A 20,101-nucleotide genomic window follows, 5' to 3' on the forward strand; every position below is an offset into this window, starting at 1 on the left:
AGATGGCAGAAAAAGACCTTGCCGGACTGATTGCCTGACTGAAGAATACTCTCCAAGGCTAACACAGTGGTGGGAAGGAAAAAGTCCCTTGCATGGTAATAGCCGCGAACCCCTGCCCAGAAAGCCCTAGCTGTGGGGATATATGCATCATTGGAAATAATGTTTGGCTATGGGCAAACAGGGATTATGACCTAGGCCTGTCTGACAGACTGAGGTCTGCTTAGACCAGGAGAGGCGTACAACGTGTTACCCAAGTCATGGTAAATGGCTACTGCCTTTACCAAGAGTAAAGCAGCACACCCACGGTGGTGGCAGCATACTATTTTGTAATATGGAATATGACCTGGCCTTTTTTACCTGCATCATGGAAATTGGGCCTGTAGCATCTACCCCCAGCCCGGGTATTGTAAATGACGACACCCCACATGGAGCTTGGTATTACATGTCATTATTCATAATCCTGTAACCGTGAACTGAACATTCTATATCATGAATTCTATAACTCACACCTATGCACTTCCGTCACTGTTCTACAGAGTCTGTCAGGTAGCAAAAGGGTACTGTCATCTCTAACTTACAAGACACTACACCTTCCCCTTTGTAAAATTAAAAATACCATTAGTACATATGTGCATTACAACTCTTCAATAAGTTGTTTTGGTAGTCAAATGGATTGCCCAGATCTGGTAATGTGAGGCTGAGAGATACAGAAGAAGGGTCCATGACTGGCATTAGTGACAAAGATTTTGGCACAGTCATTGGGTTCTCTGGCAGAGAAGTCTCACTCCTGACATCTGGAGTTGGCGAAGGTCAAAGCACGTGCTTGAAATGCAAAGAATCTCGTGTAATGGACTTTCCAGGATGGTGAGCAGTCACCATGGGTCATTTACTGTCAAACTGTCAGTGGGTCAGCGCCAAAAGGAGCATCAGACTTGCACTTCCGTTTCTGCCTTACAATCACTTGGTCTCCTCTGTTAAACACATGGTTCCGCGCACGGCGTCATCTGTCCACATAGGTATTTATGTGACGTTTATGGGAAGAGTCAATACTGCAAAGTTCATCAATACCAATAGATCTCTCAGAGGTCCATTGTGGCACTTTGGTGCCTATGGCTCACCCAAACTTTATGGTGGCAGGGCTTTTACTTGTGGTAGAATGCAGGGTTGGCCTGTAGGCACGAAGCGCATACCGAAGAACTGATGTGAGTTCAAGCTTTTCCAGCTCAGCGCGCTTAACGCTCTTCTTGAGGGTACTCCTAAATCTCTTGACCACAACGTTCGCCTATGGCCAGAGAGGTGTGCTTTTCTGATGCCTGATATTTAAATGAGTGAGAAATCATTAAGTTCCAGACAACTGAGAGGCGGGCTATTGTCAGATTTCAAAATCGAAGGAACACCAAAAGTTGAAAAAATACTTTCTAGTATTTCAATGACTCTGTCATGTGTCGTTGACGAAACATCTTCAACCAGAGGAAAACAGGAATATTCATCAACAAATATTAGTGGACCCTCGTAAGATGATGCCTTCTGGAGTAACAAAGATCGTCTTACACATTTTTAAATTTCTGGTATTCAAGTTCATCATGAAGAGGTTGAGATTGTGTTCACCATGATTGGTGTGTAATAATGCCTGAGTATTAGCAGCTTTCTGTCAGCACTCGTGGCAGCAAGCATTTGTTCTACTGATATGGCAGCTGGGGCAATAGATTTCACAATGGAATTAACATAGGCATCAGCCACTTTAGAAGTAGTGCCATGATACAGTATTGGCACACGTGAGAAGTACTCAGCAGGGTTTTGATCTTTACCTGGACCCGATCGTATAATCATACTCCTGCAATCGCAAACCCCACCTCTCAATACGAGGGGCCATCTTGACTTTAGGATTGCCGAAAATGGGGAGCAATGCTTGGTGGTCAGTGACAACTGTTAAATGTTTTCCATTCCGGAAAACATGAAAAGTTCACAAGCCCACACTACAGCTAGGCTTTCATTTTCGGGTTGTGAAAAAGCAAGTTATGTAGTTGACAAACTTTGGCTAGCATAAGCCACAATATGTCTCAGGGTATTGGGATGTGCAGTGTACTGAGCAACGATGGCACTCAACCCCACAGGGCTCGCATCAACAACAACCTCAGTTTGCAATTTCGGATCATCGGACTATGCTATTTTAGTTGCATTCTCAATTGCATGCTTGATTTTCTTGAAACTTTGTTCACATTCACTTGACCCTTTATATGGGACATTTTGTTTTGTCTCTCAATGGAGCATTTACACTGGCAAAGTCATGTATATAGCTTAACAGTAACTAGCCACACCAAGGAAACATCTCATCATAGTTGCATCCTGTGGGGGAGAAGTCGATGGCAAGGCTTGTACTTTGTTTGGGTCTGGGGTTCACCCCCCCCCACCCCAATCAGAAAACACATGGCAAAAAATCTTGAGTTTGGTTTAATGAAACTCACAGTTTGCCGTATTTAAAGCGAGAGCTACATCGGCAAATATACAACACACTGGTGTCAGAGCATCATGTTGCTTTTGTGTGGCCCCGAAAACTAGCATATCATCACTGTAATTGAAAGCATTTGGAACTGGCTGTATTATGCGACAAATGACAGTCTAAAACAGTTCGGTGGCTGATGACAATCCGAAACTTAGCCTTTTCACATCAAAACAAACCAACATGAGTTAAAAAGGTAGCAATGAACCGACAATTCTTGTCCAGTTCAAGCTGGGTATACCCTTTGTTCAAATCCAGGTTCGAAAAAGACTTTAGCTCCATTCAGCTCCGTAATCATGTCGGCAATGTGCGGACCTGGATGTTTGTTCTCTTTTAATTGCCTTGTTTGCTTGCTGCGCATCAGCGCAGATGTGCACAACTCCTCCACTATCCTTTTTTGGCACTACCACTAAGGGTGATAACCACAGCGTTGTAACAGTGGATCGCTCAATAATCTCATTCTTTAATTAGGGATTAACTTGTAAATGGATTGCAATTCGACAATGTCGTTGCGCATCAGGACGAATGTCCTCATTTATGTGAAGTTGCACTTTCATAGTGTTAAGCCTTCCTACTTGATGCAACAAAGATGTAAACTGATTCACTATCTCATGATAGGCCTTGACATTGTAGTTCATAGAAATCAGCCCCTTGTCTGCAGCAATACTGAAACTGAATAAACATCCACTCAAAGTGCCTGGCGAGACATAAATTGGTGAATGTACTCCGTAATTTTATGCTTCACAGTGGCTATGCATGAACCTTGACTTTGTAGTGGTGTGGAAGCAGCCCATGTACACACTTTGCTTATCGGGCAAGTTAAACGGGGCTTTGGAGACCATTCATTTGATTTCCCCACCAGCATAATGTTTATCGATACCCACCCCACTGTCAATGATATTATGATCACACTTCTTTTCACCTATTGGCCTTTTGTGACTTTGTTTTGCTCAACTACAATTTCACCTGCAAATTGACTATAAATGCATGCAGTGTTACAGGTATGGCTATGTTCTGCGTACCACTTTATTCTCCACACGTTACGTGCGAAAGACTATAATCTGAATATGTGCTTTGTCACAGGTGTGAGATCTAGTATCACGTGACACAGGATTTTAGCGGATCCCACAGCCCGGATCTCAAAAGGGATATCAGTAGAGGATTCTGTAGAATTGAGGATTTTACTCTTCTATTGGACACTAAACCTAAGTATGGGGGCTATGTACATAATGCAAAGATGGCTTAGGATATCAAATGATGTGTACCACTTATGGGTATGTGAGGTAAGTTACTCATAAAACTGTGAATCAATACAACATATATACACTGCATTAGCACCATGGTAGAACTGTATCTTCTATATATTCTTTTGGTGCTTGTAATAACTTTCCGCTGCTTCTGTCTAGTGATAATTGCACCACATGTATTTTATACAGGAGTAACTTTGGTTTAATAAATATATTGAAAACGACCCAGTGTGTATTCGCTGTATATTTCGCTTAAGAACAAAAGAGCATGAGTGCCTGAGCGAGAGGTTCTGATCTGTTACCACAGTCCCCGAGAGGTCAGGGTTGTCATGATCAGTGGTTGCCAAAAACCATTCGCTCCCTAGTAGGGTTAGGGTGGCTTATGGTGGCTCTGTGAGCTAGCTGATCTCTAGGCCAACATATCCTGCGGGAGTGCTTGGAATCATCCTAGGCACCTCACCCAAAGTCTATGTTGTCCAACAAACGCGCAGATCCTACGGATTAGTATGCACTACACAGCACTACTGATGAGATTTACACCAAACAAAAAGCGCACTTTTTGGACCAAGATCTACTGAGTCTCCTGCCAATTTTGGTGCAATTCCGTTCAGCAGTTTGTGCAGTAGAGCTACTTAAAATAAAACATGGAACATGCATGGGATTTTGTGTTTTGGGACCACTCCCCCTTCTTTTCTCAGCCCCGCTTGACAGATTACTCCAAACTTTCTATGAAGAAACTAGTCAAAAAAAGAGAATAAGTTAGTGGAGATTCTTCAAACGGCGCCGAAGTTATTAGCAAATCAAAGAAGGTATTTACTATGAAAAAGCAAACTAAACTATATCTACCCAGTGGCGACTGTGACTATCTATTGCACATAAGTCAAGAAAACACTCTGATGAGGTGGAGGAGGATCATGGAACTCTTGGGGTTAGGAGAAGAATTTCTCAGCAAGTACTGAAAAGTACAGTGAAGGCTCAAACTCATTTACAGGACTACTCAGAGCTTGCAGAGTTCAAGTATTTCCTAACATTATGAAATATGAATACTGGTGTCAAAAAATGTGCATTCTCTCTTTAGGTTTCCTCGCCTCTCTTCCTTGTTCCTGTGTTTTTCACTGTGCACAGAAAAAAGAACATCCACAGATGGGACAGGCACAAATCCAGCACTAGTGATTTAACAGCATATATTTACCCCTTATTCTGCGCTGATTTTATGGTACCAGTGCTGGGTGTTTGTGTGTGTGTTGGGGGGGGGGGGGGGGGGCCTTGGCAAGTGGTGAGGAAAGGGTTATCAGCCCATCACAATGGCAACAGACCCAAGTTACACTAAGTACTGGGCTCCTGAAGGAAGAAAGCCTCACCTCCAATGTGAGGGATTTGGCCTGGTACTTACCAACATTATGGTGGGATGTGGCACTGGGATCATCATCAATCCCAACCTGTTTCAAGCTTGTTTTACTGTGTTCTGAGACAGTGAAATACCTCTGTTATACTGTGATAACCTTATCTAGTCTGACTAGGCCACTCAGTGAACTAGAACCCCAGTCTTGTCACTTGGTGCTCTCCCACGAAGACATGCTCATAAATGCAGATATCTCAGTGGCTTACCATCTGAACGGTTAATTGGGGACCCTGGAAGCAGAGGTGATGCTGGGACCAGTACTGATACACTGATTCTAAGGAAGAAAGGGAAGTAAAAGCCTTGATTTGGAATCCAAGTATACAAAATATTATACAATCAGGATTCAGCAGTTAACCCAGCAAAACAGTAAAAGTGTTTCTAGACAAATCAAAACAGTATAGGTCCCCTGGTTGATTTGACTTTGTTTTCACTCACTGGTGGGATGGGAATATCCCCTGAATGGTAAATGTGTGTACCCCTACCATGATGGACTGACTGTATGTGAAACTGTTATCCTGACTTTTTTCGGTCCTGGTGTTTCACTAATCTAGAATGTGCACAGAGGCCTAGGCCTCGCCCTGGAAAAATATGGTCCACTGATGTGTTCTATCACCCGGAGAGCACACCAAGCGTGCCCTTGTAGCAGCCATAAAGTTACTATCCATGCCCAGGGGGAATTGCATAAAGCTGTGTATACAACGTACTGTATTTTTGTGAATCTTTGGTGAAACCAGATCATTTTCTTTGTATCAAAAGAGTGCAGTCTACTGACACCTCTTGTGTAAATTTCCACTGTTAGGCGAACACCTAGATCCTTGTGCTGACAATCTACGTGCATGCGCGAAGTGAATGTGTAGCATAAGTATGTTAGTAGGACTGTGTTTGGTATGAGAGTACAGGGGCCAGTGAAATCCATTTTGAATGCCCCTGGTTGAGCATGATATGAAATGGAGGATAAGCACAGCTACCATATACAGTAGAAGTGTACTGCTTACATTCCTGTGGCTGGAATTGGGAGGCCCAGACACTGAAAAAAGATAGGATGGAGAAACCGCTTACCTTGGAATTTAATCAAATGAGGACCTAGTTAGCAAAACGCTGCTGTTTAATTTTTTCTGAGATCTGCAAATTGGCGGATGGCAGTTTGAGGGGTGGTAATGCAGCCTCTGTTGTTCAAGTTGAAGAAGTTTCTAGGCAGTGACTGCCCTTGAGTCTGCTGTGATTGTTAATTCAGGAAGGCTGTTGACATCTCAGTGCAGAAATCTCACAATTCATGGTGACCTTATTTTCAATGCTCCTCCTCGGGGTCAGCCCCACTGTCTGCTTGCTGTGCAAGCCATCCTTTTACAAAAAGCTTTGCATGAGGAACAGCCAAAAATGACATTTGAAAAATAATTTCTGATGCTTTAGACAGTCTATCCACATCTTTTCTGGAAAAATTGGGATCCAAACCACCTAGCTCTGCTCCATTTCCAAGTTCTTTTTGACCAAGGAATAGAGTGCGCTGCAGAATACACCAAAGGCTCCTGTGTGACGAAGTCTGTTGTCTCCCAGAGGTGAGGGGACACTGCCTGAAGTCTACAGTTTCTGTAGGAGGGGCCGAGGGTTTGACTAGAAACCTGCCTGCATGCTAAACGCAGGAGAGTACCTGGCCATGCAGGAGGAGAGACTGTCCAGGAGGAGAAACCCAGTGTGCTCCCAGCATAAGGAACACCCAGAAAAAACTGAGTATAACAGAGTGAAGCCAGGCGTGACCTGTGCTTTAAACGGGACCCTTAGTGACTGTGCAATTTCCGCTGTGAACCATACCAAGACTTTCTGAGATCAAGCATCGCTGTCGTCTAGGACTCAGCCAACAAGAGCCTAAGAGAGAAGTGCAGCCGCTGCTCCAAGTCAAGTCAGGAAGAGGCATTGCAGCTGATGAAAGAGGTCCTGATTAGTCCGAAGGCTGCAATTGCTGTAACAGAGCATCTGTCTGCACCTGGGCAGCCTCAATGACTTAGTTCGGTGGTCTCTGTTCCAATGCGAGGTCACCGGTGAAGCCCCAGCAGAAGTGAAGCTGCCACTGCAAGAACTGAAAACCGCTAGAACTGCAAACACCAAATGGTGTTTTAAGACATAGCTGGCATGCTATTTGTGATGCTAAGTGCCCAGTTGAACTACTCCAATGAGGAGTTCTGATTTTTGAGTTAACCTACTCTTAAACCTGGGGATAGCTGATAGTTCCTCGAATCTATTCGTCATAATTGAAAAACAAGCAAATGAATATTGTATCCCCAAAGATTCACAATAAGCTCTGATGTCTTGAAGGTGAGTTTTCTTTATTGGTGATTCAGATTTCCATTTAAAATTACAGCTTATAATTCATTGCCAAATCATAGCCGACGCGTTTCGTCCCAATGGGACTTCTTCAAGGCTATAAGGATACATACATAAAACATACATTATTATATACAATTAAAATTATCAGAAAAGACGTGACAGTTCCTAATACTTCCAGGCCTAAAGTATAGTACTAATACATTTAATGTGCCTAATATAATATGTGAATCTAAGCAGAATGGGGGATACAGCCTAATGTGAGTGCGATTGACGCAATGAAATTAGTAATTATATGATCAATTGATGTACGACATTTGTTTTATCATCAATTTTTCAAAGCAATTTTTCAAAGCAATTTTTTCAATGCAATTTTGTTATATATCACAGTTATTTGAGGACATTACTGAGGTTCTGATATGATGTCATTGATCATTTAATGCAAAACAGACTGATTGTGTTTGTATTCATTATTAATCAGTAAATCACATTGTTGCTATTAATGAGATTAGTTAATTTCACATTGAAAGGCAATAGTAAGCCAAACTTCTGTTGATGAGGCTTGTTTATGTTGATTCTATTAAGTTAACTATCAACATCAGACAAATTGATCTATAGTATAAGCAGTGAAAGTTCGATTTTTTTACATACCTTTGTAAATAGTAATTTTGAGAATTCACACAATTTAGTTTATTCCTTTTTTCTCCTATTCTGTCACACTGTCAGATGTATAGAATCTACAAAGAACAGAGTATTATACCAAATTATACGTCAGAATTGCTGACCATTTACAAAGAGTCATTATATTGACTTAGTCACCCTGCCAATGGCTCTGCATCTGACAAACATTGTATCTTTTGAAAATGTCAATAAAGTTAACATGAAAGAATTAAAAGTTGGGCAATTTATTACAATCACTCTAAGCCCTAACTTTAAATCCATACAGTCTAAAAAACAGTCTATACAAAACATACCTCAATATGATCCAAGACCCAGTATAGATGTGGAGTAGATATCAAAGAACGGTACGATGGCCGTGAACCTATCAAAGGGGAGATTTATTTATTAAGTATCATTATTCAATTGTTATTTAGTTTTTAAGTTTGGATCATACTGTTTTGCCTCTGATAAATATATGAAGGAGCACTGTGTAACTCCTAATTTGTCCATTCGGGTCATTTACATTTGGATTGAACGTATTTAAAGTGCACAATTGGTCAAATTACGTGTGTGCTCAACTTACAATTTGAGTTGAGCTTCACAGTCAAACGATGGAGACATGTCATGGGAATATTCCCAACCTAATTTAAAATCCGATTTTCATAAGTTATATATATCGTGTTATGTCCAAATATGACAGACACACGCTCTACTTATTTTTGCTCATGTTAAAATAGCCGTACATTTAGTTAACGTCAGGCGAGTTGACGAATCATGACTGTTGACATTGGAAGATTTCCAAGAACAGAGGTTTAAAGATAAGTTACGAGCGCGAGCTCTAGGGGTGAATGACTTCCATGCAGTATAATCAAAAGCGCCTGGTCCGTGCTCCGTGTACGTGTGACATATAGTGTTACATTCAAAAGTGACAGACATATGCCCTGCTTACTTTGGTCCCTGTTTAAATAGCCGTACAAACAGTTAGCATCAGGTGAATTAAGGAATCATGACTATTAATGTGGGCAGGTTTCCGAGAACAGAAGTTAAAAATTAAGTTATGCGCGCAAGCTCTGGGGGTAAAAAACTTACGTGCGTTGTAAACAAAAGCGCCTGGTCCGTGCTCCGTGTACGTCAAAGGGTCTGAGTGGATTGAGTTCACTCTGCCTCTATATAAATCCATTTTAACTAGTCACACCTGTGACTGATGTGCTCAATTTCGCGAGTGACACGATATAAAGTGTTGGTAATGGGAAACCTTCGCGAACGTATTCGGCCATCTTGGACTAGTAAAGAAACACATAATCATGTGTATCGAGTATATGATAAACCTCATGAAAAGTGGTGGTATGTGATGGCCAAATCATAATAAATTATATCATTAGACATGAGGATAACGAATCTAGGTAAAGTTAGATGGTGTGCTGTATGTTATACTGGGGGGGCATTGTCTTCACAAGTGCTGTCGATCATATTAATGTGTGATGGCCCATCGCGAATGTCTCATTATGCAAAAAAACGAGGAAATAGGAATTATTGGGTCTGTATATTGTCTGAGATATAGTCTGTTGAAGATGTGATACGAGAACCGGCATAAATGTATCGGCCATCTTGAAATCGTAAAATTGTCAAAGACGTGTATAACGAATACTTTAACGGTAATTTCATGTATCCAATATGTAGTTAAGGCAGCCTAAACATGATGCGTTATCTTCACCAGTGCTGTCGATCATATTAATGTGTGATGGCCCATCACGATTGTCTCAGTATGCAAAAAACGAGGAAATAGGAATAATTAGATCTGTATCACAGATATAGTCTGTTGAAGATGTAATAGGAGAACCGGCACATATGTGCCGGTTCTCCTATTACATCTTCAACAGACTATATCTGTGATACAGATCTAATTATTCCTATTTCCTCGTTTTTTGCATACTGAGACAATCGTGATGGGCCATCACACATTAATATGATCGACAGCACTGGTGAAGATAACGCATCATGTTTAGGCTGCCTTAACTACATATTGGATACATGAAATTACCGTTAAAGTATTCGTTATACACGTCTTTGACAATTTTACGATTTCAAGATGGCCGATACATTTATGCCGGTTCTCGTATCACATCTTCAACAGACTATATCTCAGACAATATACAGACCCAATAATTCCTATTTCCTCGTTTTTTTGCATAATGAGACATTCGCGATGGGCCATCACACATTAATATGATCGACAGCACTTGTGAAGACAATGCCCCCCCAGTATAACATACAGCACACCATCTAACTTTACCTAGATTCGTTATCCTCATGTCTAATGATATAATTTATTATGATTTGGCCATCACATACCACCACTTTTCATGAGGTTTATCATATACTCGATACACATGATTATGTGTTTCTTTACTAGTCCAAGATGGCCGAATACGTTCGCGAAGGTTTCCCATTACCAACACTTTATATCGTGTCACTCGCGAAATTGAGCACATCAGTCACAGGTGTGACTAGTTAAAATGGATTTATATAGAGGCAGAGTGAACTCAATCCACTCAGACCCTTTGACGTACACGGAGCACGGACCAGGCGCTTTTGTTTACAACGCACGTAAGTTTTTTACCCCCAGAGCTTGCGCGCATAACTTAATTTTTAACTTCTGTTCTCGGAAACCTGCCCACATTAATAGTCATGATTCCTTAATTCACCTGATGCTAACTGTTTGTACGGCTATTTAAACAGGGACCAAAGTAAGCAGGGCATATGTCTGTCACTTTTGAATGTAACACTATATGTCACACGTACACGGAGCACGGACCAGGCGCTTTTGATTATACTGCATGGAAGTCATTCACCCCTAGAGCTCGCGCTCGTAACTTATCTTTAAACCTCTGTTCTTGGAAATCTTCCAATGTCAACAGTCATGATTCGTCAACTCGCCTGACGTTAACTAAATGTACGGCTATTTTAACATGAGCAAAAATAAGTAGAGCGTGTGTCTGTCATATTTGGACATAACACGATATATATAACTTATGAAAATCGGATTTTAAATTAGGTTGGGAATATTCCCATGACATGTCTCCATCGTTTGACTGTGAAGCTCAACTCAAATTGTAAGTTGAGCACACACGTAATTTGACCAATTGTGCACTTTAAATACGTTCAATCCAAATGTAAATGACCCGAATGGACAAATTAGGAGTTACACAGTGCTCCTTCATATATTTATCAGAGGCAAAACAGTATGATCCAAACTTAAAAACTAAATAACAATTGAATAATGATACTTAATAAATAAATCTCCCCTTTGATAGGTTCACGGCCATCGTACCGTTCTTTGATATCTACTCCACATCTATACTGGGTCTTGGATCATATTGAGGTATGTTTTGTATAGACTGTTTTTTAGACTGTATGGATTTAAAGTTAGGGCTTAGAGTGATTGTAATAAATTGCCCAACTTTTAATTCTTTCATGTTAACTTTATTGACATTTTCAAAAGATACAATGTTTGTCAGATGCAGAGCCATTGGCAGGGTGACTAAGTCAATATAATGACTCTTTGTAAATGGTCAGCAATTCTGACGTATAATTTGGTATAATACTCTGTTCTTTGTAGATTCTATACATCTGACAGTGTGACAGAATAGGAGAAAAAAGGAATAAACTAAATTGTGTGAATTCTCAAAATTACTATTTACAAAGGTATGTAAAAAAATCGAACTTTCACTGCTTATACTATAGATCAATTTGTCTGATGTTGATAGTTAACTTAATAGAATCAACATAAACAAGCCTCATCAACAGAAGTTTGGCTTACTATTGCCTTTCAATGTGAAATTAACTAATCTCATTAATAGCAACAATGTGATTTACTGATTAATAATGAATACAAACACAATCAGTCTGTTTTGCATTAAATGATCAATGACATCATATCAGAACCTCAGTAATGTCCTCAAATAACTGTGATATATAACAAAATTGCATTGAAAAAATTGCTTTGAAAAATTGCTTTGAAAAATTGATGATAAAACAAATGTCGTACATCAATTGATCATATAATTACTAATTTCATTGCGTCAATCGCACTCACATTAGGCTGTATCCCCCATTCTGCTTAGATTCACATATTATATTAGGCACATTAAATGTATTAGTACTATACTTTAGGCCTGGAAGTATTAGGAACTGTCACGTCTTTTCTGATAATTTTAATTGTATATAATAATGTATGTTTTATGTATGTATCCTTATAGCCTTGAAGAAGTCCCATTGGGACGAAACGCGTCGGCTATGATTTGGCAATGAATTATAAGCTGTAATTTTAAATGGAAATCTGAATCACCAATAAAGAAAACTCACCTTCAAGACATCAGAGCTTATTGTGAATCTTTGGGGATACAATATTCATTTGCTTGTTTTTCAATTATGACGAATAACTTTGTCTATTACAATTGTATTTGAGTTGAGTGCAGAGCCACCCCTGTTTGTTGCAATTTTTGGTTCACACCAAATATTAGGGACGTATGAGGGTCACGTCCCTGGCTTCTTGCACCACATTTCTTCTCCACAACAACAGTGCATCACAGTTTTGACCAGTGCAGTCCCCGAAAGTGCCCTGACCTTCTTATCTCGCTTATATAGTTCCTCGAATCTCCAATCATCACTGCCTCCTCACTGGATGTACTAAAAGCAATCTTTTTTTGTATTTCTAGATGACATGTTTTATACTTGGTTGAGCTTATCGATATAAAGCCCTCTGTGGCTCCCACGCTAGGCATGCCCTGAATAAATTCCAAGACATGCAAATGTACAATTCTGACACCGTTCCATAGTATTTAGCTGTATTTATTATGTTTGCATGAGCAAACATACTGGTAATGAAAAGGATGATGCAGGGACCATTTATAAGGGTGCCAGCGAACCGGAGAGGAACAGAGGAGGGAGTTCCTATGTCTCAGATTTTGGTAGAAACTGGGTTGCTGGAATCAGTGGGCAGTGTGCTCTTTAGCCTGCAGATTTTAGGATCTTAGGACCATTGATAAACATAAACCTTAAAGATACTAGACAAATTCCTTTCTACATTGCTAGAGTGAAATGGTAAGTTTTATATTGAGGAGGGCAGGATTGCATAGTCATGGAGAGCAGATGAGAATGCTTTGCTCTGGGTATTTTTGCCATCTGTAATTCTGAAAGTCTTGAATGTGGAGGGATGAGGTTTTGTTGTTTAACAGTCTGCTGGATATTGTCAGCTTTTCTGCAAGGTCAGTTGATGCCTTTGTTGACTATAGTAGGCAATGAAAGATGCTTTTAAAATGATGCAAACTTTCAGAGTGACCAATGTTATTTGCTCAAAGTTGGGTGTTATATAGTTGAGTTTTCATTGCATTTCAATGACACATGCATGGGCGTACAGTAGACTTTTCACGGGTGCCAATAATTATCTTGGGATGCATTTTAAGAGGTTCATCCATTTTTGTTTGCTGGGAAAAAACACAAATATTCTCAACCAACAGCAGCATAGTGAGACCTGGACCATCAGGAAGTACAATGGCTTGTGTTTTGAAGACAGCACTGTTTCACAAAAGTTTTCAAAAAAGAAAAATGTTTGCTGTGACCAATGATGCCAGCATATAAAACATTTCTGAAGTTCTCAATATCGCAGCTACAAAAACAAATGTGATCATTGTGTGATGAAGGTCTAGAAGACACATTCTTTTCAGATACATTCACTGCACACATTCAACAGCTCTTTTAAATCAGAGTCTTAAATGACTAGCCGTTCCCAAAACGGTCATTTGATTCACTGATTGGCTCCTCAGAAGGACATGACGATTTTGAAGCTAGAGGGAAACTGACTGGCTGAAACACAAAAGCCTAAGGTGTCAGATGTTCCAGTTTGACACTATGAGCCCTGCCATAGCAATACGAATACTCCTCTCCATTTTATATGGATTGATTGAGGAAGAATACTAGCAATATCATCCATCACCTCTGAAGAAGGGTTAAGGGCCTTTAGATAGCAGAGAACAGAAGATTGCTCTGAAAGTCTCTGCTACCTGTCTTGAGTCATTCTGCTTCAGTTTTACATAGCGGGTGTCAGGTTGCTTGACATATTGATGATGATGGTGGGGATGTGGAGGAGTGGACGCTGATAACATCTACTCCATCTTCCATCAGGCCACGCCACCATAATATTGTTTCGAGAATATTCCCATAACATGCTCAACACATTAACAAATTGTTCCACAAGCACATGTAAAGAAAAGACTAATGAAAAAATGATGTTCCTACCCAATTAGTATAGTAGAGTAAAAGAAATAAATTAGTTGCTGAGAGCTGAGAAGGGCTGCTGTCACAAGAGGATATGACTGAAGAGATGTGAAAGCATTTCATGTTTAAATATTTGAGCTAACATGATAACCTCCTTCAATCACAAAGGCATTCAAACCTTGTGGATCTACATAAAGCAAAGGGACAATGGGACAGTTTCTTGCAGGTTATGGCTCACTGTATCTTTTTAATTACACTATTAATCTAGGGCAGGGGTCTCCGGCCTTTTTGGTGATTAGAGGTACTTATGTTCAATGAAAACCAGCTACTAATATTAGTGCTGTAATAGTGACCAGGCCAGACAAGATTATGATAGGGCCACCACTACAAGATTAACAGCACTGGTCACCTGAAGGCATCAGTTATGGTTGCCAGCATTAATGTTAAAAATGAATTTGGAATAGTTCCACATAGATGATTCATGAATGAATGAATGAATGAAAAGATGTTTATAGAGCACACGGATACTCTTGAGAATATCAAGGAGTTGGAATCCATAACAGTCATAGCTGCAGTGCCCCGACACCAAGTTAATATGAGTAATTACTCTACTTAATGCAATATGATTTATCAGTCAAATATCAGCTTTAAAGATATTTAATTCAATCATTTTTCTACAAACATCAGGTTATGGGTTGTGAAAATACACACATTTTTGTTTCATATACACACTTTTTTAATTTTGCTGTAAATATATTACTATAACCCAGCAAAAGTTTCTAATTTAGTTGAGATACTTCCATGTAGGTGGAACACTAACAGTAGCTAACGAACTACTCATTGAAGAAGTCTGATCTAGGGCAAGTGAAGCATAAACACAGCTTCTACATAACCCCCAAATTTGGGATGAAGTCATGGGTTTGGTCTAACAACACTTTTAGAACTTCACTAACCCGTCCCTCAGATCATACTACAAAATATGTTAATCCTGGCTTTCCGAACATTTTCTGTATCTACTCTTAATTGAGAATCCATCATTATCTGTGTGCGTTACCTTTGTGATCTGCGTAGTCGTCGTACTGCTCGTGGTCTCCGAGGTAATCGTGTGAGCAGTCAAAAGAACACCAGGGTCCAAATCACAATGACTATCATCCATCTATAAAATAAGAGGCAAACTTTGCTGAACACCACCATCAATTCCCACGGAAACAAACACAAAAATCAAAGGGAGAAGATTGTGGAAAAAGAATACACCATCCTGGAGTACTTTGGATTAATAGGCAACATTAGTTTGTGACCAAGAACATGAAGAAAGTGATTTAACAGCATAAGAAAACATGTTACAATTGACTGGTGAAGAAACGTAGATAGATTTCTGGCAAGACAAACATAATACTTCCTCACACGAAAGCCCAAGCGCTAAAGAAAACTTTAAATACTACAATCATTTGAGAATTGCCCCTTTCAGCAATGAACAGGCTTAAAAGGCAGATGCCATCTACACTACTAAGATTCTACATGCACACTATGTGATGTTCCAACCGCAGGAGTGGGCTGGGTATGTGTGAGGTCTAAACACACAAAGTGATGCTTCAAGAGACTTAAAGCTGTGTCGCTGAGATTGTTCACACATATAGATAAAAGACCAGACTGCTTTACAAGCCTAGAACGTTAAAAACCACAATATAGACCATAATGTATTAGTACTAATGCAATGGCAAGACTCAGACATTTAAAACTTACAAAAACAATCTGCTGCACGGTAGAACCATTTAATATTTAAGAGTGGTTGTACAAAGATCTCACCTGCGCAGCTTCATAGGTGATTGTTTTCGTTTCTGTGTGGACTAGTGGAACCTCTTTGGTTTGGATCTCACTCTTCACCACATTGGACACATCAGAGATTGTAACAGTCTGGGTCTTAACTAAAGGGGGCTAGTAAAGAGAAATTAAAACACAAAGTTGATGATATGCGGGCCTAAACAAAAAGAAGATACTGTAGCAACACTTTTTCTGCTACTTTTAAAAAGGAAACCCCCTTCAAACTGTAATATGAGAAATCTGAATTAAGCTAATGAGAGATTGTCCCATTTCATCAGACAAAAAGTGAAACACGTGACACAGGGGGTTCTCTAGCACGCCCCCAGGGTTAACCAAAGTCGCATCTGCTAAGAAATAGATATATCTGGCTTATGGTGTACTGATCCAAGATGTGAGCCGGATACGGACACAGTACTGGTAACATGAAGGAGCTGACAAATTATGCAAACCAACGGTACTGTGGGGAGTGACTTGCTCTCTCATATTTTAGCCCCTTAAGAACTGCTACTAGTAGGAGATGGACTAGGGAGCATTACTCCGTTTCAGTGGTGAAAATCACAAGAGAGCTATCAAACAGCAAGTATAGTTGATACAGAGAACAGCCTGGCCAAAATGGACATTCACATCTGACATGAAGCCACCATCTATAGAGCAAGTTATGCAGTATAAATGGGAAATAAATAGCCTGGGCTGATCTTAGGTAGGGGGCCCTTTGGAAAGTACAACCTCGCCCATCCACAAAATGCAGAAACAGTGACATCTAATCGATATCATACTAAATATAAATTATGCTAGAGCAGTAGACATAATAAGACCAAAGCATGTGGATACCTTCCAGGTGCTCCTAGCTAAATAAATCTCTTGTAAGTTCTTTATTCTCGCCTTCCTTAATAACCACTAAACAAAAAGGAATTAATTTTCTTGAGTGGACCAGACTAGGGTGATGAATGAATAAGTGGGTCTTTCTACATAGTGGAGGATTTTAGTTACATGTACTTATATTTATTTTTTGTGTTTGTATGTGTGTGTGGGGGGAGGAGGGGTTTGCAAAGCTCTAGCCTCTCCAATACAGAGTGCCTTAGAACTCGACAGATAGCAAAGAAAAGAGGTATCAGTTCACTACATCACTGTAAATAGGGTAGTGGTTTAAGCCTTTTATAAATTGTAAAGAGGTCCGTTTAATGTTGAATGTACAATCATAACTAGTCTTATTTTGAAATTCAGACCTCTAAAGCCCTATTATCTGGAGCTATCCAAAGAAAATGAATGGACGACTGACAGCATAGATGACTCAATGTCACAGCAACTCCTTATTCCCGGTTGTAGGCTTACAATTAACCAATACATTCTTGGAGCTGTAGAATTGGCTCATTTCATTGGAAATAATTGAAAAAAAGACACTTGAAAACAATGATTAGTAAAAAAAAGAAAGTTCAGAACTGAAAAATATGTGCAGCCCTGACACAACCAAACCAGCTCAACATTAAGCTTCCTGCCACAGAAGAAAACATTTAATACAGGAATAGAAATACAGACAAACCTTTTAAATTGACTTTTGTAGTTGAATATGCCACAGAAAACCTCATCTATAAAGCCTATATTGGACCCAGCAGTGAATAAATTAGTCTCAATTGACAAGCCTAAGTATCTTCCAAACTATCTTTCATGGAGTGATAAACTTGGAAACAGCTGTATAACCAAACCTCATGACTTGAGCCCTTTCCCCAGACTTCCCTTTTTTCAGTCTCTGGTGTGGATAATTATGGCATAGTGTGACAGCAAGATGATGGAAGCAGTCAGGAGGCCGCATAGAGTGCTACATCACCATGTTACTACAGTGGAGGAGAGGTCAGAGTGACAATAGTTTGCCTTGTCTCTAGAATCCTCCAACAGCTCTAGAAATTTTAAACAGAAGAACAAAGAAAGATCTTCTCTACACTAATGAAGAAATATTCTATTCTATGTTTAATCATGCACCCTACTGTAAAGTTTAGATTTAGCTCCTGATGACCGAGAATAATTCAAGCATGTGACTGTGTGAAAAATTCAATGCTGGACAATACTCTATGGCAAGGTGAGAAAAAGAGCTACATCATCGATCTTGGCTTATATGCTCAACCTTTACTTGTTTGGTTATTAATTAATTTAATTGAATGCAATAATATAATGTCACATAACACCCATGGCTGCTAGAGAGAACTAGTCCATTTCAAAGGAAGACTGATGGGTCATCAGATGAATGATGGCTGTCCTCTTGCATTTCATAGATGGGGCTCTCATGTCAAAGTTTGTTTTGTTTATCTATAAAGCTCTTCTTTTTTTGGACATACCTCCATCGTCCTCTAGCTGGAACATCAGACCTGTAGATAATTTTTTAATACTAGCAACAATAGTGAATCACACGTTCCACAGTTTAAAGATACTCTTAATATTAAAACCTAAACACTAAAACGTTGCTTCTGCTGAAAGACGTTAACACACTATAATTTCCTATGGCAACAAATTAAATATGATGCGCTACATCCTTGCCAGTGTAGTACAAGCCAAAATAAGTGTGAAGGTGGTGTTGACATGGCACCAGGAGCCAATAGTACTGGAGACTCAAATATGATTTTACCAGATGACCACTTCATTCTCTTCTTGTCTTTCCTCAAGAGAGGAGAGAAAAGTGACTCTTAGAAGAATTATATTTAAAATAGCTTAAGCAAAAGGATTTCAAGCGCCGCATAAAGTGGTATGGTAACTTGCATAGTCCCCAATTTCAGGAGTTCTCAGTTATAATCTGATATTTAGCAGAGTAGGTGGAGTGAGAACATTTTAGGCAGCTTAACTGGTCGATGCTTGTGTCAATATGACCACTTTGGCTGATTGAGAATCCCTCTCAAATGAAAGGAATCTTTGCTGCACTCAAGCTGATCGGTAGCTTGCTCGTACAATAAACCTCAATTTTGCATGACTGGCAGCTTCCCTGTACAATACATCACACTTTTGCAGGAAATAGAGAAGAGATGATTAACATCCATCAGTGAACTCGCAAACAACAATTTTGAATTAGGTTTTACAATAACAAAATGTGGTGATAAGGGGGGTAACAGAACCACACCGTAGAGTGTACCTCTAACCATATACCCAAGGAACAAAACTGAAATCAAGTGGAGACAAATCTCCCCACAGAATAAAATGAAGAAATTCAACTTAATGCTTAATATGAAGCAGACTGCACCTCTTGGTGGAAAATGCAAACAAGGAAGAAGTACATAATAACTTCGTATTTCTAGGGGATGAAATAGGTCAGTGAGCAGGCCACTTTTACACCATTGGAGCACAAGAATCTTTTTAGCTGATGAAATGAGAATTCCTGTCATTTACTAACACCAAACTTTTAAAAACTATTTGAGAATTTAAAAGGTTGATGTATAGGTTATTTGTATCACTAGTCTGGTGAAAAGATGATTTTTGTGTCCCTTAACAACATTTTCCTTCGCTATCTTCATGGAAAATGATAACTAATTGTTTGGGAGGGCTCCTTATTGAAAGACAGTTTCAATTTATTAAGGTCCATCTTTATCACAAAGATTGTTTAAAAAAAATGCATATTAATTATTTGCAGTGTCAAAGGACTTGAACTGCTTCCTCAAATAGGAAACACATGAGGTGGAGCTCCTCCTTGGTTTCAAAACCAAATGCATGGCAAATAACTTTGCAGCAATCCACCCATAAAAATCAATAAACAGAACATGGCTTTTTCAACTAGTGTCAAAAAGGTTAAGTTTCAATATTTGAAGAGGAAGCAGATCAATGAGGAAGTGGCACAGTGACATGAGACCATTCAAGTATCCCATCACCAAATGTTTATTCGTTACCATCACCAGAGTA

At 39.6% G+C, this 20,101-nt stretch overlaps 1 protein-coding gene across 15 annotated transcripts in view; it reads right to left on the reverse strand.

Moving 5' to 3' along the window:
- The window catches only part of EPB41 (erythrocyte membrane protein band 4.1), a 796,630-nt gene that overhangs the window by 46,794 nt on the left and 729,735 nt on the right, over window positions 1-20,101 (reverse strand). For all 15 annotated transcript variants that reach the window (XM_085647607.1, XM_085647621.1, XM_085647620.1 and 12 more), the window contains 2 exons: window positions 16,211-16,339; window positions 15,459-15,560 (listed from right to left, as the gene is read on the reverse strand). In XM_085647607.1, the coding sequence (XP_085503733.1) occupies window positions 15,459-15,560; window positions 16,211-16,339 (231 nt within the window). The remainder of the gene's footprint in view (window positions 1-15,458; window positions 15,561-16,210; window positions 16,340-20,101) is intronic.

The sequence above is a fragment of the Triturus cristatus genome, chromosome 3_2 (assembly GCF_964204655.1).
Source record: "Triturus cristatus chromosome 3_2, aTriCri1.1, whole genome shotgun sequence".
In the NCBI taxonomy this organism is placed as follows: Eukaryota; Metazoa; Chordata; class Amphibia; order Caudata; family Salamandridae; genus Triturus; species Triturus cristatus.